The sequence below is a fragment of the Triturus cristatus genome, chromosome 8 (assembly GCF_964204655.1).
Source record: "Triturus cristatus chromosome 8, aTriCri1.1, whole genome shotgun sequence".
NCBI classification, from domain to species: Eukaryota; Metazoa; Chordata; class Amphibia; order Caudata; family Salamandridae; genus Triturus; species Triturus cristatus.
The window spans coordinates 1,584,386,801-1,584,406,054 of NC_140591.1; the positions used below are offsets into that span (position 1 = coordinate 1,584,386,801).

The following is a 19,254-nucleotide window of genomic DNA, read 5'->3' on the forward strand; positions in this document are numbered from 1 at the left end:
CAGGTCCTCTGGGGTTTGTGAGGTTGCTGGCTGCTGGACATGCCGGGGGTTTCGCAGGAGCAGGTTCGAGGGGAGACAGGCCTGTAGGGTTAGGGTCAAGTCAGTGGGCGTCGTCCTCTTGTTAGCTCTGCACAGCTCTTCGTCCTTCTTTTCTTCTTGTAGGTAGGTTGGATCTGAGGAAGGAAGGTTCAGGGTGCCCCCTAAATACTAAATTTAGGGGTGTTACAGGTAGGTAAAGGGCAGGTACCAATGGGTCCCTTCCCTTGGGAGGGTACACCCCCTATTCTGCCACTCTCTAGTGGGAGAGGGGCAGGAGCCTGTCCCTGGTTGGCTGAGTACCCCCATGCACAAGATGGCAGGGACTCGAGGTTGTGCTTCACCTCGCCTCCCCCACCTGAGGGGTGGTGTTGGCAGAGGTGGGCACACCTCTTTTCCTCACTTGTTTTTCCCGCCGGTTCTCCCGCCCAAAGTGGGGGGTAGAACCAGTGGGTTCCAGTTGCTGAAAGCAGCAAATGGTCTGGAGAGGCCTTTGAAGCTTCTCCTTCGTGAACCCTGCCCATCCTGGGGGAGGAGGTTTGGCACCTCATCCCAGGATGTGCATTGTTTCAGGCCCCCGAAAGCAGCAAGCTCTCGACCCAGGGGTCCAGAAACATGTCTGGTGGTGGCAGCCTAAGCAGCCACTCAGACAGGTCACTAGGATTTGGTTGAGTTTCAGGGGGCATCTCTAAGATGCCCTCTGTTGTGCATTTTACATTAAATCCCACACTGGCATCAGTGTGGGTTTAATGTGCTGAGAAGTTTGATACCAAACTTCCCAGTCTTCGGTGTAGCCATTATGGTGCTGTGGAGTTCGTAATGACAAAATCCCAGCACCATATACTCTTAATGGCAGCCTGCACTTACAGTGCCCATGAATGGACTTGGGCACTGTAGGGGTACAGGGCTCATGCACCTGTACCCTCACCACTGGCATAGGGCACACAGCTAGAGGGGTGACTATGTATACCAGGGCAGTGGTTTGTAGGCATGGCACACAGGGATGTGTGCCATGTCGACTCTTCACTTTGTTCTGCACCAAGACACGCAGCCTGCAAAGGCAGTGTGCGAGTGTCAGGGTACAGGGCCTCTAAGGGTGGAACAATAAGTGCTGCAGCCCTTAGAGGTCTTCCCTGGTCACAGTGCTCTGGGTACCTGTGGTACCATTTACCAGGGGCTGACCTGTGGCCAGAGATGCCAATTGGGTTAGTTTTGGGGAAAGAACATAGGCCCTGGGAACCTGATTGGCAGGGACCCAGGGCACACCAAGAAAAAGTGCATCAGTAGTCTGGCAAAAACTGTGTGGGGGGGGGGGGGTGGTTACAGCAACAGAAACCCACTTTCCTACAGTGGGGTGGTAGGATATGCACTAGGATTCACACAGCAACTGGAGGCTTGGACCACCAAGTTCTCTGGGGTGTGGTGTTGGGTGTGGAAGTTGGGGGTCCCCTGGGGCAGGACTATGGCGTCGGGCAACTGCTCTGTTCATAGGTCCCAAGCAGGACATCCGTAGGGGCATCATTAAATGGAAGAAGCGGTTCTGAGGGAGTAAGTCCTGGCTGAAGCACCTCTGTCAAGACTTTAATCTCAACTGCCACTGAGGGCAGGCTAAGGTCCAGGACTTTGGCCACCCTTCTCACTGCCATAGCAAGAGAGGCTCCCTTCTCCATAGCCACTGGTGTTGGCCAATTCCTCACACCAGTCCATGTTGGGGTCTTGGGGCTGGTATTTTTCAGGGTCTAGCGGCCCCTATCAATTCTCTCCAAGTCTTAGCCCATAGGACTAGGGCTCAGGCTTTGTATGGAGGGTATGGCTGTATTCGGCACCGGATGACGCCCCTCTGGCTCTGTGTTGGAGTCAGGGTTGAGAATGGGGGTGGCAGTGCTGGGAGCGTCGACATCGGGACTGGCATCGGGGAAGATGGAGATGGCACAACCAGCAGCGGTGCTGGTCCATCTCTGGATCCAAGGGCCCGACTGGTGCCAGAGGGCGAACCCGCTGAGTGTAAACAAGTAGGGGCCCCTCCCAACCCCGGTGGGCCCAATGGTGCACCAGTTGGGACAGGCAGCCCAAATATGAGGTGCATAGCCTCATAAAGTTTGTGGAGTTTGGGGGGTGGGGGGTCACTCTGGCTCCTGGAAACTCAGGGCGGGGTGGAATCGGCCCAGGCACATTCCCAACTGCTTTGCCAGGGCTCGAATGACGACGCTCCCTCGTCTTATTGGATAACTTTGACAGAAAGGGTGAATCGAAGACCTTTTTGACTTCTTGCTCTTTTTCTTTTTGTGGGACTTACCCATATGCCTGGATGACATCGACGAAGATCAATGGCAACACGACCGATCATGTGACCTACCTCTCGACTGGGATCGAGACAGTCACGGCGTTGCAAGTCGAGCGACAAGAAGCTTGAGGATCGCTCCCTCAAGGCATTGGGGAGCATGGTGCAGCAGTTGAGGCAGATCTCTGCGTCACGGTCACCCTTGGGGCACCAGAGGCAAACAAGATGTGGGTTCCGCACCGAAATCTGGCAGTGACGGGAGCCGCAGGGCTTGAAGCCAACATTAGCAAAAGGTCGAAAAAGGGTCAGTCAAAAAGTGACTGGGGTTAGCTCTCCGGATCTGCGCTGACAGGCGTGAAGAGAAAAGAACTGAGGTCAGCACGCTAGGGTGTTGGCTATATAGGCATCATGCATGTCACTTCCAAAGCAGAAGACGCCACGCGGAGCCGAGTGATGCCACCTACCAGCACACAGGGGTACTGCTCACAAAAAAAATTGAGGATTCAGTCTAACACACTGTAATTCAAAGGTAAGGACTCTGCGGCTAGACGTTTGTATCAGATTGATTATTTAAATTCTGGTGATAAGAAAAGGTTGAGTAACGACTTGAGGGACTACACAAAATACTTTGCCAAACTCTTTATAGGTGAAGGAGAGAGTCCTTGTATATTTTGAATGATTTGGAGGAATAGGATTTCCTGTAAGGCACCTTGTTTTACCTGTGACAGAAAGTTTAAGACATTTTCGAAGGAACCATATGATGGACACTATAGAGTGATGTCAGTTCAATTGAAAGATGGTATTTTTATCCAATGAGAATGATTGATAATTGTATTTTCAACAGTTAATGTGGTCACAATTGATAACATGGTATTCTGAACAGCCCTGAAGGAGCAATTATTTGTGAAACACATGTTGGCTGTTATCAATTATTTTGTATGAAGAATCCTAGTTGTCAAGCATTATGTTGTATGAAGAATCATGCCAAATGGGAAATATATCTGGGACAATGAAGACATTTATGTGACTATAAAAATACATTTCTATAAAATATTCACAGTTCAAGGACTTTACATTGTCTCTTAGATAATCAGTTATAACTTGTTATTGGTTACGTGGCACTTAGCACTGAAAGGTAACCAGTCAACTGAGAGTTTAGCACAAGGTGGTATTTTCATTACCTACTAAATGTAAATTTATTATCTTGCTCAAGTAAATGTTTGCCTCTCCTGTATTGCAGGTTCTAGCAGCATACATCTAAACATATTGGCTGTAGGCCTTTATTTAGAACAGCTACTGCTCTCAAGAGTTCAATATTCACAGTAGAATTCTGTTAAGTAGAGGAATTCGGTGCCACCTAGCACAGTAAAATTCTCAAGCAATTTTCAATTCATTTTTAAACATGTTAAGTAATGGAATTGTTATGAACATTCCATGTGTAGATGCAATCATTTGAGAAAAGTATTAAATGCTGCCTAAATTTACCATCATATTCCATGCTTAGATACATATATAGAAGCACAAGAAGTAAAGAAACTTCAACACATTTATCCTGTATAAAACGTGTTTACCAGTGAAAAGGCCTAAATATGCAGCAACATATCCCATCCAAGCGACAGAGATAACTGCATGTCTGCACTCCTACTGTAAGACATGGCAACACGTTTCACCCTAGACAGACATAGGAGATACATCAACACACCAGACTGCTGTACTGCAGACGTCAAATATATTTTCTATGAAGACTGAAGGTATACCAATAAAGTTTAGTCTTACAGACATTAGCAGCCTCTGCTCTGCTGCCTTTTGGCTAAATCTGTTATACAAATGTCACATTCCTACACACATCTAATTACAACACTTTCTGGCAGCACTTTGCTTGGCAAAATAAAAAACTCATAGTGACCACACCAACACAATACAAATTCACCAAAACCGTGCATTGACTCTACTATGAGCAAACCAACGATGTCAGCTGTCATCTCACCAGACAGCTACAGGTAAACAACTGAGAATCAGATATGAGGCTGGACCAAAACCTCTTACCCGAGAGTTACTACTGATTCGGCTGACCAGGGTATCCAGGATTGTGCTGCTGTCGTGTCGATGTAGAAGGATGAAGCGCAGGAATGTTTTCACCAGAGCCATCTCAGTGATGCTGCGAAGGAACAAGTCCAGGTAGGCCGTGCTGGCAATCATTTCCTCAATGGATGTCTGTAAGAAAGTAAAAGAGCAGTGAGTGACCCTGAGGCAAGATGGAGGACCCTTTTACATGTTCTCTGTTTTGACTTCTAACACTGCAAATACCTTGTACACAAGGATCCCATGGGATGCTGCTCTTTGTAAAACATGACCATACTCGGAACATGCAATGACCATGGAGTCGCATCAGAAACTTACAAATCCTGCCTTAGAATCTCCATCTTTTGGATACACTTCATTGTAAAACACCACCAGACACCACCAGACTCAGACCCAGCAGTGTCTATGCAGTCCAATCAGAAAACCCCAAATCCCGTCTTAGAAACTTTTCTTTCTTTGCTGATCAGGAAGAAGATAAATCATTCTTGAAAGGAGTTCATGGAAGATGCTGGAAATTAGCCCTTTATGCAGGGTCACCCTGGATGTTTTTTGCATTTTTGCTGAATCTTATTTTTGCAGGCTACCAAACACTTTACCCCAAACTAACCCGAGGTAAAGTGCTTCACTTCTACTTTCAACATGGTAAAATTGGTATACTCCTAATTGGCTCATGGAATTAAAGGCCTGATATAGATCTTGGCAGCGAGAGAACTCCGTCGCAACGGCAATGGAGTTCCCTCATCCCAAAAAGTCTATTGTGGACCCAGGCCATACTTGAAGGACTAAAATCAGAAAGTGAAATCTTTGACCAGGACAGCAAGCCTGATTAGTGTGGGGGCCTGTGTTACGCCACTGATTGCTTCTAGGTCTTTTCCTGCTGGAACCACTTTGTGCTTCTTAGTGCTATTTCTACTTAAAACATTAAATATTCATATCTCGCAGTACCCCTAGTTGAATTTTTGCCATTTTTGTGTCATTTTGTTTATTAAATTTTACTCTATTATTAAAATGTGTTTTGGGGTTTATAGTTTTTGCATTCCAACTTTATTACTGTTTTAGTAATACATAAATACTTCACACATTGTCTCTAAGTTAAGCCTGTCTGCGCTGTGCCATAGCTACCAAAGTGTTGAGTTCAGGTTTACTTTGTGTCTTTAGCAGTTCATTACCTCCTTCAACTAATACTCCAATTTCTTAAACGAGGGCAAAATTAAACCTCATTACAGGGTGATCACTGATGATCAATAAACAACAACAAAATTATATTCATAGTAGATGAAACTAAATATCTTTAAAGGAGGAAGAACGGACCCCAACCAAATCAGAGAAGACAGCGCAAGCACTGAGCAGCTCCCTTGAGGATTGTTGCAACCGTAAGGGAGAGTTCTACGACACCTTACCTTATTCTGTGTGGGACCCAGCGAGGCAGGGTGTTACTGTGGCATTCTTAATGGTTGGACCAATCATGCATTTATTACATGAATTTTGAATAGTGATTTCATGTTGTCTTTCAACCACCTCAAGGAGCTTGGTTATAGTTGGTGTCATTAACACTGGTAAAAGGGCCCCCAGATCAGGTTTAACATGCACTGGAGTCGGGGAATCTATTATTCTTGCGGCGTATTGCGTTAATGTGATGTTGTGGGGCGAGGGACGGTTATCATGACATTGGTGGTCATCTAGTTGAAGCAGAATGTAATGGGCAGGCAGAGTGAGGTCAAAATCTGAGGTGTGAACTTAAAACTTACTTTTGTCGGCATCTCAGAATAATTTACCAGGTCTCTGTTTTGATGGCACAAGTGCAAGTACAATGGGCTTGGACTATGGCCTCCCAGGATGTTCGGCTCAGACCGGGTGCTGCCTGGCCGAGGAAAGATGATCCACACATTCATATTCCTTTGTGTTGGGGTACCTGGGCTAGAGGTGTGCTATTGTCTTTACCCCTCTCCATTTTCTACATTATTTCATGTTGTTGGAAGAAGCAGACATTTTGCGCAGTTTCCTGAACTTATCGTGCACTGGCTCTGCTATCAATGTGGAATTCAATGCTTTTGGTAACACCATGTTACAGAGAGTAAAGAGGGCGATAGAAGGCATCTTGCCTTATGTGAGGCTGTAACTGATATGTTCTGCCTTGTAGAGTAAAAGTCTAACTGATTTTAACAGGGCAGAAGAAGGTACATGCTTTATATAGTTTACTTAACATGCGCAATACATTATCCAGAGTGATAAGACCACAGCAGGCTGCCATGTTATTTTGAAAGCTTCTAACAGTCATATATATCAGCCTTATGCACAACATAGGAGCAAGTATATGGTTTATGCACTGCAGAAAAGCCGCAACAGCGGCATGCTATATTGCCTTTTGAACACCGCATATACCAAAAACAGGCTTCAAGCCGAAAGCCAGGAAAGCACTGCAATGACAGCCATCTAGATATGAATGGGTGGTGGCATTGATCAGTAAGTAAGGAAAATGCTACTTACCAGTATGCATCTGTTCTAGGCATGTAGAGCTGCAGAGTCACACACTGTGCATAGGTCACCATCTGGTGGTGAGCCCGGATGATTACACTTTGTTGTTGTCCTGGAAGAAGTCTTTGTAGGCACGAGATAGGGGACTCTTCCCATGGACTACAGTGCGCATGGGCATCGACTCCATCTTCAGATTGTTTTTTGCCATGAAGGGAAATGATGGAGTTGTGTGAGAACAGAAAAAAGACGTCCATGTATGTTGTATCCAAGTAAGATAATATTGGAACAGATAAAGGTAGCCGGGGAGGTGGGGGGGCGTGTGTGACTCTGCAGCTCTACATGCCAAGAACAGATGCATACTGGTAAGTAGCATTTTCCGTTCGAGGCATATGAGCTGCAGATCACACACTGTGCATAGACTGTATAGCAGTTCTCTCCCTTAGCGGCGACCACCAGTATTTGTTGCAGTTGTCCGAAATAGTGTTTTGAGTACAGCCTGGCCCACACTAGCTTGTTGTTTTGCCTGCACATCTACACAATAATGTTTTGTGAATGTGTGCGGTGTAGACCATGTAGCTGCTTTGCAGATATCATCTAATGGAATGTTTCCTAAAAATGCAATGGATGCCCCTATTTTACGGGTGGAATGGAGCTCACTTACTCTTCTGAGTGATGCGATAGCCACTAGAAAAGCAACTTTCCATGTAAGAAATTGCAGCTCACATTTGTGTAGGGGTTCGAATGGAGGGCCCATAAGTCTAGTGAGAACAATGTTTAAATTCCACATTGGTGAGGGTGGTACCCTGGGAGGAATTATTCTTTTGAGACCTTCCATGAAGGCTTTGATGGCAGGAACTCTGAAAAGCGACAGATGTTGTCTGTTTTTAAGGTAAGCTGCGATAGCAGCTAGATGTAACCTGATGGATGTATATGCTAAATGACATCTTTGAAGATGTAGTAAGTAGCATATAATATGCTGGATGGAAACATCTAGTGGATTGATATTGTTGCAGTACATAACAAATCTCTTCCATTTGGCTGACTAGCAGGCTCTAGTAGTGGAACGTCTAGCTTCTTTGATGACGTCTATGCAATCAGGCGGGAGGTTTAGGTAGCCAATTTCTAGGACCTCAGGAGCCAAATGGCTAAGTTCAGCTGCATGGGGTCCGGATGAGTGATCTCTCCATGGTTCTGTGTTAAGAGGTGTGGAGAGAGGCGTAGTTTTTGATGTGGTACCATTGAGAGTTGTAGCAGGGTGTTGTACCACGGCTGTCTTGCCCAAGTTGGTGCGATTAAGATGAGAGTCAGTGAGTGCTGTTGCATCTTACGTACCACTAATGGAATGAGTGGGAGAGGCGGAAAAGCGTATGCAAATATGCCTGACCAACTCATCCATATCGCATTGCCTTTGGACAATGGGTGTGTGTACCTGGCGGCGAAGCTTGGGCAATTTTTGGTTCAAGTGTGTGGCGACCAGGTCTATGTCTGGATGTCCCCACCTTTGAAAGAAAGGCTGAAGAACTTCATGCAGTTCCCACTCGTGGATTTGTTGCCTTTGACGACTCAACAGATCCGCAATTTGATTGTGAACTCCTGGTAGATGTTCTGCTAGTAGAAAAATGTTTTGAGGAATGGCCCATCTCCATATGCTCTGTGCTAGTTGTGAGAGCTGTAAGAAGTGCGTCCCCCCCTGTTTTTGTAGATAGTACATGGCTGTCATATTGTCTGTGCGGACTAAGACAGCCTTGCCTGAGACGTGACTTTGGAAGGATTTTAGGGCCAGAAATATGGCTAATAACTCCAGATGGTCGATGTGGAGTAGCCTTTGTTGAGGCGTCCATTTGCCTTGTACTGTATGGTGTGATAAATGGGCTCCACAGCCGGTGAGCGATGAGTCTGTGGTTAGCACTACTTGTGGAAGCGGGTCCAGGAACGGTCGACCTTTGGAAAGGTTTTTGATGTTTCACCACTGCAGAGAGTGATGTGTTCGACCGTCTACCACCACCAGATCTGTTAGCTGACCCTGGGCCTGGTTCCACTGGCGTGCCAAGCATTCCTGTAAGGGGCGCATCTGGAGTCTTGCATGTTGTACTACGAAGATGCAAGAGGCCATCATTCCTATGAGTTGCATGAACACTCGAGCTGGTAATGAGTGTTGTGGTTGAAATCTTTGCATAAGAGCTTGCATGCTGTTTATCCTGACCGGATTGGGGGTTGCAAGTGCTTTGGAGGTGTCTATCGTGGCACCTAGGTACTGTTGGCAACGGGACGGCTGGAGATGTGACTTTGTCTTGTTTATGGTGAACCAGAGTTTGTGTAAGAGCTGAATAGTTTGGTAAGTGTGCTTTATGCACTGGTGGTATGACTTGGCTTTTATTAGCCAGTCGTCCAGATAGGGGAAAACATGAATGTTTTGCCTCCTTAAATGCGCCGCTACTACCGCGAGGCATTTTGTAAAAACATGGGGGGGCTGTGGTGACTCCTAATGGGAGGACTTTGAACTGGTAATGCGGACCGTCCACCACGAACCGAAGATACTTCCTGTGAGCTTGGTGAATGGGAATGTGGAAGTACGCGTCCTTGAGATCTAAAGTGGTAAGGAAATCGCCTTGAATTAAAAAAGGAACGACTTGTTGCAGAGTGACCATATGGAAATGGTCTGATTGAATGTAGAGGTTCAGTGGTCTGAGGTCTAGTATGGGCTTCAAAGAACCGTCCTCCTTTGGTATGAGACAATAGAGCGAGTAAACCCCTGTATTTTGGTGATGCAGTGGAACTGGTTCTATTGCATGCTTTCGTAGGAGAGCATTGACCTGTTTCAGTAGTGTTAGATGTTCTTGTGACATGGAACGCTGTCTGGGTGGTATGTGTGGAGGACACTGTGCCCAGTGTCCGCTTCCCCCCTTGTGCCCCCGACTTGCCACTGCACTTGTTCCCTTTTCACCCATTCTGCCCTTTTTTTCTTTCTGTACCCCGGACCCTGTCCCCTTGCGTGTTCCCGCCGCTGCCTCCCTGCGGCCCCGCCCCCTTGTCTCCCATTGGCCACCCCGCTCCCGCCTCCCAGCTGCCCCTCTCTCCCTCTCACACTCATATGGAGGCCGCGCAGCGGCCGCGCGTAGCGGCCGCGCCGAAGGCAAGCCCGTCTTCGCGCGTCCGGCCCGCGCCCAGCGCCAGACCCCCTGGCCCCCGCAGATGCCAGCCCACCCGCCGGACCTACGACGCCGCCACCCTCATCGCACTCAACACCGGCCGGACCCCAGGTTGCTGCCGAGCCACCCAAAGACGCACCCACGGACCCTTCACCTGCCAATCCTGCAAGTTCACCTGCATCCGGACCCGTACCGCACCCGCCAAGCCAATAACCGGAAGCAACCATCTGAAGTGCATCCTGCTCAACACCCGCTCCGTCCACAGACACGCCGTGGAACTCTGGAACCTGCTAGACACCACATCTCCAGACGTCGCCTTCCTTACAGAAACCTGGATGAACGCCTCCTCAGCGCCCGACATCGCCATCCCGGACGGCTACAAGATCACCCGGAGGGACCGCGTCAACCAGACCGGAGGAGGCATCACCATCGTCCACAAGAACACCATCCGCATCACGACCAACTCCGACGACACCCTGACAGCCGCCGAACATCTTCACTTCCAGATACACACCGACCCCAAGACCACACTCAGAGGCACCCTCATCTACAGACCCCCAGGACCCCGCGCACAATTCAGCAAAGAGATCGCAGAATTCATCAGCCCACACGCCCTCCCCTCCGCTGACTACATCCTCCTACGGGACCTCAATTTCCACCTGGAGAACAACAACGACAACAACACCACCACCCTGCTGGACAAACTCTCCAACCTCGGACTCAAGCAACTGGTGAACACCCCCACCTACTACGCCGGACACACGCTTGACCCAGTCTTCTCCTCCAGCAAGTACATCTCCTTCAGCCACTCCACCGGACTCTACCGGACAGACCACAGCTGCGTCCACTTCAGCTTCAGAAGAACCACGACTCACCAACACCCGCAACAGGTTCCCCGCAGGAGCTGGAACAATATCACCACCGACCAGCTCTCCACATCACTGAACCAGAACCCTCCCGCCAGCTCAACGGACCCCAACCAAGCAGCCAACAACCTCACACAGTGGATCACCAACTGCGCTGACGACCTCGCACCTCTGAAAAACCATCCCATCAGGCCCAACAGCAAGAAAGCCTCCTGGTTCAACAACGACCTCAAGAACTCCAAGAAGAACTGCCGCACCCTTGAGAAAGCCTGGCGAAAAAACCCGACCACAGACAACATGACCGCCTTCAAGCACGCCTCCCGCAAACACCACCAGCTGATCCACACCACCAAGAGGACAGCATTCAAAGAACGACTAGACAACAATGCACACAACAGCAAGGAACTCTTCAGCATCGTCAAAGAGCTCTCCAACCCCAGCGCCGGAAACAACGACATCACTCCCTCACAAGACCTCTGCGACTCACTCGCCTCGTTCTTTCACCGCAAGATCGCCGACATACACAACAGCTTCGGCGCACAGATCACGCACCCAACCACCGAACCGACGCCCCCCAACACCACCATCCGCGCCTGGACCCCGGTCAGCACCGAAGACACCATCCACATGATGAACACCATCCACTCCGGATCACCAATCGACCCATGCCCCCACCACGTCTTCAACAAGGCCGACTCAGTCATCGCACCCCAACTCCGGGACATCATCAACTGCTCCTTCAACACCGCCACCTTCCCAGAGAGCTGGAAGCATGCCGAACTCAGCGCCCTCCTGAAGAAACCAGCAGCAGACCCCACCGACCTCAAGAACTACCGCCCCATCTCGCTCCTCCCGTTTCCTGCCAAAGTCATCGAGAAGACCGTCAACAGACAGCTTGCCGCCTTCCTCGAGACGAACGGATCCCTCGAAACTCGCAGTCCGGCTTCCGAGCCAACCACAGCACCGAGACCGCCCTCATCGCGGCCACTGACGACATCCGAGCCCTGCTCGACAACGGGGAAACAGCGGCCCTCATCCTCCTGGACCTCTCCGCAGCGTTCGATACTGTCTGCCACCGCACCCTAGTACAGCGCCTCAGCAACATCGGAATCCAAGAGAAGGCACTGGAGTGGATCATTTCGTTCCTCGCCGGAAGAACCCAGAGAGTCCGCCTCCCCCCATTCTGATCCGAGGCTACCGAAGTCATCTGCGGCGTACCACAAGGATCATCACTCAGCCCCACCCTCTTCAACGTCTACATGAGCCCACTCGCAGCCATCGCACGCCAACACAACATCATCTCCTACGCCGACGACACCCAGCTGATCCTCTCCCTCACCAACGACCCAGCCACCGCCAGAACCAACCTACACGAAGGGATGAAAGACGTAGCCAAGTGGATGATGAACAGCCGCCTGAAACTGAACTCAGACAAGACAGAAGTCCTCATCCTTGGACCATCACCCTCGGCCTGGGACGACTCCTGGTGGCCCCCTGCCCTGGGCAGCGCACCCAAACCAACGGACCACGCACGCAACCTGGGTTTCATCCTGGACTCCTCCCTCTCGATGACAAGACAAGTCAACGCCGTCTCATCATCATGCTTCAACATCCTACGCATGCTCCGAAAGATCTTCCGATGGATCCCCACCGAAACCAGGAAGACGGTCACCCAGGCACTCGTCACCAGCCGACTGGACTACGGAAACACCCTCTACACCGGAACCACAGCCAAACTACAGAAAAGACTCCAACGCATCCAGAACGCCTCCGCACGACTCATCCTGGACATCCCCCGACACAGCCACATCGCCGGACACCTGAGGGACCTGCACTGGCTCCCCGTCAGCAAGAGAATCACGTTCCGACTACTCACCCACGCACACAAGGCCCTCCACGACCTGGGCCCCAGGTACCTCAACGACCGCCTGACCTTCTACACTCCCACCCGCCAGCTACGATCGACCAGCCACGCCCTCGCCGCCGTTCCACGCATTCGAAGAGCCAACATGGGAGGAAGATCCTTCTCCTATCTGGCAGCCAAGACTTGGAACTCCCTCCCCATCCACCTCCACCTGACCCAAGACCACCTCTCCTTCAGGAAGCAACTCAAGACCTGGCTATTCGAGCTGTAGTGATCCCCCCTCCCCCTAGCGCCTTGAGACCCTCCGGGTGAGTAGCGCGCTCTACAAATTTCTTGATTGATTGATTGATTGATTGAGCTCCAGGCAATAACCTGAATTAATTATTTGTTTTACCCACCTGTCTGTTGTGATGGAGTTCCAGACAGGTAGGAACTGTGATAGTCTCCCCCCGACTGGAGTGGAATGGTCTGGGGGGAGGGGAGGGAAGTCACTGTTTGGAAGTGGAGGCAGTACAAGTGTTGGTGCCTCTACCTCTACCTTTGGTATTGTTGCCTCTATAGCCTCCTCTGGAATATCCTCTGCTGGGTGAGGACTGGGTGATAGTTTTGAAAGAAGAGGAGGCGTTGTCAGTGTGGAAATGTTTGGCCGCGCATCTGTAAGAGGAGGGACGAAAGGACCCTCTAGCAGTCTGAGTTTGCAAGGCTCCCATTGACTTTGCGGTATCAGTGTCTTTTTTCATCTTTTCTAAAGATGTATCGACACTGGGGCCAAACAAATGCTGTTCATCCAAAGGCTGATTTAAAATAGTGTTTTGTATCTCTGGTTTAAATCCGGAGATAATCAGCCATGCATGTCTGCGTAAGAGTACATTAGTATTTATTGCCCTAGAGGCTATGTCTGCAATATCAGAGCACAGCGAATGGAGGTGTTTGTGATGATGTTACCTTCTTGAATTAGGTCGTTAGCCCTGGTTTTATACTTATCAGGGAGATGTTCTAATAGGGTCTCCAGCTCATCATAATGAGCCCTACCATACCTTGTCAGTAATGCCTGTGTATTGGCAATCCTCCAAACATTAGCCGCTTGGGATGCCATCCGCTTACCGGAGGCATCTAATAACTTAGACTCTTTATCAGGGGGTGGGGCATCCCCTGAGGTTTGCGAGTTGGCTCTCTTTCGGGCGTTAGAAACCACTAATGAGTCTAAAGGGAGCTGGCCTTTAATATAAGCTGGGTCAGTAGGGGCAGGCTTATATTTTTTCTCAATCCTAGGATTGATAACTTTGGCTCTGACAGGGTCTTTAAAGACCTCTGAGGCATGTTTGATGACCACCTTGAGCATTAGCAGTGTTATTGTGGACCTCTGCAAAGGTGTGATTGTGTCCACGAGGAAGTCATCTATGGGGTCAGTGTGCATATCTACCCCATGAAACTGAACAGCCCTGTGAAGTAGCTGTGAAAATCCTATGGTGTCGTCTGGAGGGGATGGTCTAGAGGGATAAATGTCCTCCTGAGGCACATCAGGTGCACCTGCTGCTTCATAGTCTTCCCAGGGGTCATGTGATGGTGAATTAGGATCCCTAGGGTCTTCGAATGGCTCTTCATTGTCTCCGTCCCCAAAATCGTCATCGTCATCCAAAGGTGGTGGAGTGTTTTGGGGTAATGGTGAGTTTATAGGAGAAATGTAAGGGTCAGGCACCAATGGAGGTGGTGAGATGTCCCTTATGGGAGAAGTCTGTGCATTTTTCTTCTGAGGAACTGGAGGGTCCAATTTCCTCTTTTTAGGCTGCAGTATTATTTGACCTGTTTTGGGGTTTTGTAGAAGAGTCTTTTGGGATGGGTCTGGCTTAAAAAGTTCTTCATCCACAGTGTCCTTTTTGGGAACTGACTTTTTCGGGTCCGAGCGTTTGTCTGGTGGAGCATTGGTAGGTGTTTTCGACTCCTTTTGTTTTTGATCGGAACCTTTGTTTGGTTGGGGACCGGAATCTTTTTTCGGTTCGGAAGGTTTAGGATCGAAATGTTTTTGGGGATCCTGTTTTTTGGGTTCCGAAGATCTTTTCGGTACCGGTTGTTTAGGTTCCGTATGTTTCTACGGTTCCGGTGGTTTAGGATCCGGCTGTTTTTTCGGTTCCGGTTGCTTCAGGTCTGAAAGGTTTTTGGTTCCGGCAGCTTTGGTTCCGACTGTTTCTTCGGTATGGGTTGCTTGGATTCTGAAGATCTTTTCGGTTCCGGGTGGCTAGGTTCCGAAGCTTTCTTCGGTAGAAGAGGTTTGGGTTTCGGAGCCGGGACTTGGTCGGAGTGGAGGGAAGGTTGACTCAAGCCCGAGTCACCTGAAGGCTTTCGTTTCGTCTTCTTTGCCGGGCCAGAAGGCGGGGCGTGAGAAGTGTTAGAATGGCGTCCACCTAGGCCCGAGGGTGAAGGTGTTACCATAGCCTTGTCCGACATGGAGGGGTGAGAGGGGTCAGTAGGGTCGATGTCCGTACTTACAACCCGTTGACCAGGTGGAATGCTGTTTTCATAGTCTGCTTCGTCATCGGCCTGTTGACCATCTTCGGGGTTTTTGGCTTGAGAGTAGTTGACCAACTGTTCCTCGGTGTCTTCAAAGTCCTGTTGATCAGGAGTCTCTGGGACGATGTTGTCGACTGGAGGCGCTGAAGCTTGAGCCATGGCCCTTCGAGCCTGTCGATCCCTGATGGTTTTCTTCGACTTAAAGGAGGTGCAGGCCTGGCAGTGTCGACTCTCGTGTTGTGGCGACAAACAGAGGTTGCAGACTTGGTGCAGATCAGTGTGGGGGAATTTGTGTCCACACTGAGGGCACTTTTTGAAAGGTGTCCTTTCCATCGGCCAAGGGCCTGATGGCGCAGATGGGCCAAACGGCCCGCGTGGACAACTGGAATCGATAGATGGGGGTTTTGAACGATGCGCGTCGAAGAGGGATCGCGATCGAAAACAATACCGACGATAGGGTTATGGATTGCGCGTCGAAAGGTCGATCGGTAACGAACCCGACCGGGAGCACGACAAACACATCCGAGCCCGATGGCGGAAAAAAACAATCTGAAGATGGAGTCAATGCCCATGTGCACTATAGTCCATGGGAGTCGTCACCTATCTCGTGACTACAAAGACTTCTTCCAGGACAACAACAAAGTGTAATCATCCGGGCCCACCACCAGATGGCGACCTATGCACAGTGTATTATCTGCAGGTCATATGCCTCGAACACATATTTATTGCATAGGGCTGACTATCCTGTCTCCTAAAGAATAGGTGTTGAAGATGCATGCTTTCTGCCTTATGTGGAGGTGTTGTTGGCAGGTTGCCAGCCTGGTGCAAAACAGGAGGGGAAGGACATGCACCACATCAATGCTTCTTACTTTTTACAGAGTGGTCAGAACAGAGTTATTTTCTTGGTGGCAGCTAGGATAAAACTGTCCAGGCTACACGGTGAACCGGCCGAGCTTCAAGACCCTTAGCAACATCTTGATCAATTCTACAATACAGAAAACTGCTAATAAATAAATATTTAAGAACAGTAACAGGTACATTTCTATCTGGCGAAAATGTACACCAGGGGCACAGGCTCTTTAATGTAATCAGAGAGGGTAGAAAAGTGGCAGCTTCTTTATTTATGTAAAGGTCGCAGGACACTGCTGTCTCCTTTCTGACTGCATTGAAGGTAGAACTGTTGAAGACACTCCTTACGGTCTACAAAATCAACAGAACAAAGTTGCTTTTCTCTCTGCAGACAGGATAGCACATTGGCAGGCTGCTCGCTGTCTACAAAACAGAGAGAACAAAGGTGATGTCTTATCTGTAGTGAGGGTACAACAGTTGCAGTTTCTTCAGGCCTCAGAAGAGGGAAAAAGAGTGCTGGCTCTTTCTTGGCTGCAGAGAGGGTAAACTCACACTGGCTCCTTTTCACACAGAAGGGTACAATTCTGTCAGGATTCTTAGCGTGTGGAAATAAGGTAGGAAAGTTTCAGGTTCCTCACTGTGCCTCGGGATAAAGGTTGATACCATGGCTTCCTTAGCCCCTCAGATTACGGGGGTAGAAGGCATCTGCCTTGGCCTGCTAAAATGTTGTTTAAAGTTTCCCTTCCTCCTCCTCCCCCTCCCGCAGCAGAAAACGGTCTGTACTGGGGCTGGCCGGCCTGCCTACCTCCTAAAGAGATAACAGCTGGTGCAGAATGCTGCCACCAGGCTTTTATTAGGGCTTCCCAGGAGAGCCCACATTCAACCAGGTCTAAAGGAACTACACAGGTTACCTATAAAAACGGATGTATGTTCGGACATCGCACACGTTTTCAACGCGTGCTTTTACCACGTGTCTTCCACATTGCAAACACTGTTACACCGGTAGTTTTCTCAATGCACGGCGTTTCAACGCCAATGCCGTGTAACCTATTGCGAAGTCTATTACCTCGCTCGTTAATTGGGAGGCCTCTAATTTCGACTCTTCTCTGAGCAGGGCAATTGACACTCTGGCCCCTATTACCTTGCGCTATTCAGCCAGAAAGAGTCCTTCGGCTCCCTGGTTTTCTGAATCCCTGAGAAGTCTTAGACAGGACTGTAGGAAAGAGCGTGGAGGGCGAGCTGGGACCAATTGGAAAGGGAAAAACACAAACTCGTGCTCAAAAGATAGAAGGCTGAAGTTATTAAACAAAAGCAGGAATACTTCTCTAAAATAACTGCCTCTCTTACATCCCCTAGAGACCTCTTTCGGACTGTTGATTCCTTGTGTTCTTTGCAAATTCCCAATCCAATTGTCAGTTCCCAGGATCTCTGACAGGATTGCCAAATTCTTTCATTCCAAGATTGCGGACATTTACTCCGCCTTGGAATCACAAAGGGCTTCTTTGTCCCCCCCGTGTACTCCGCCCATTCCAGAGGCTGAAATAGAACATCGGACTGCTGAGGCCCGACTGTCCTGTTTTTCTCCATTGAATTTGGCCAATCTGGATAGGCTGCCTAACAAAACAAAATCGGGCTCTCCCCTAGATCCTTGCCCGCTCAGAATCTTTAAGGATTGTAGGGATGTCTTATTGCCCCCTCTTATTGAGATTATGAATAGGGCTATACGTGAAGGTGTGTACCCGGACGTGTGGAAGAGGGCGGTAGTTAAGCCCCTCCTAAAAAAGCCATCCCTTGATCCTGAAACCTTGAAGAATTTCAGTCCCATCTCGCTGCTTCCGGCACCTGCTAAAATGCTGGAAACACATTTTAACGAACATCTGATGGCCTTTGTAGATGGGCACGGACTTCTTGATCCAGCCCAACATGGTTTTCGCCGGTCCCATAGTACTGAGTCCGCTCTTACTGTGGTGCTAAACAACATCCGTATGGAGGTGGATCAGGGCCATACTACCTTTCTGGTCCTATTGGACCTCACAGCAGCTTTTGACACGCTATCCCCGGCGACATTGACAGCTCGCCTGAGGGAGTTCGGGGTTGAGGGATCGGCTCTGAGCCTTCTGGCTTCTTTTTTGGACCAGAGAGAACAGAGGGTCAAACTAGGTGAATTCCTATCTCTATCCCGGCCTGTGCAATGTGGGGTCCCTCAGGGGTCGGCTCTTAGCCCTACCCTTTTTAATATCTATGTGGCCCCACTTGCCAAATTAATAAGATCTTATGGGATGGAGGTGGTCTCCTACGCAGATGACAACCAGATTATGGTGTCCCTCTCCCACCCTGACGAATCCTCTGCACTCGGCTTTAGAAGCTGCATGGAGGCAGTTTCTAAATGGATGATCTGTAACTCCCTTAAGTTGAATGGAGAGAAAACGGAGGTTCTTGTTTTTGGTGGAGGGAGTGACCTTTGGTCTGATAAGTGGTGGCCCCCCTCCTTGGGATTGTGTCCCTCTCCTACTCACTCAGCCCGTAACCTGGGGGTCCTGATCGATCCCTCACTCTCTATGAACCTACAAGTAAATAGAACAGTGTCGACCTGCTGGGGCATTATCAAAATTTTAAGAAAAATAAAATACTATCTTGCTCCCTCTGCACGCAGACAAGTAGCTCTAGCCCTGGTGTCCTCACGTCTTGACTACTGTAATGCTCTATACACGGGTATAGACAAGGGTCTGTTGCAGCGACTGCAAACTGTGCAGAATGCGTCTGCCAAATTTGTCACGGACGCCCCTAGGCTTGCCTCTGCTACTGCTGTTAGGAAGAGCCTACACTGGCTTCCTATCTCGGCCAGGGTCACCTTTAAGATCCTTAGTCTGTCCTATGGGACTATGCTAGGGCATGGAGCGAGAGGAATCAAGGATCTCCTAGTTCCCCATGTCCCCGCCAGAAACCTTCGGTCCTCAGATAAAAATTTGTTATCGGTACCTCGTTTCAGGAGAACCAGATGGGGAGGAAGGGCTTTCTCCTATCTGGCGCCCAAGCTCTGGAATGCTCTCCCTTTGGAAATTAGAGCACAACCATCACTCCCCCTGTTCAGAAAAGCATTAAAGACCTGGCTTTTTGTTATGGCATATCCGTAAACTGGCCTAT

The 19,254-nt window shown here is 49.3% G+C and overlaps 1 protein-coding gene across 3 annotated transcripts in view; it reads right to left on the reverse strand.

The window, feature by feature from the left end:
• The window catches only part of FHIP1B (FHF complex subunit HOOK interacting protein 1B), a 486,169-nt gene that overhangs the window by 87,555 nt on the left and 379,360 nt on the right, over positions 1–19,254 (reverse strand). For all 3 annotated transcript variants that reach the window (XM_085623510.1, XM_085623509.1, XM_085623511.1), the window contains exon 6: positions 4,364–4,531. In XM_085623510.1, the coding sequence (XP_085479636.1) occupies positions 4,364–4,531 (168 nt within the window). The remainder of the gene's footprint in view (positions 1–4,363; positions 4,532–19,254) is intronic.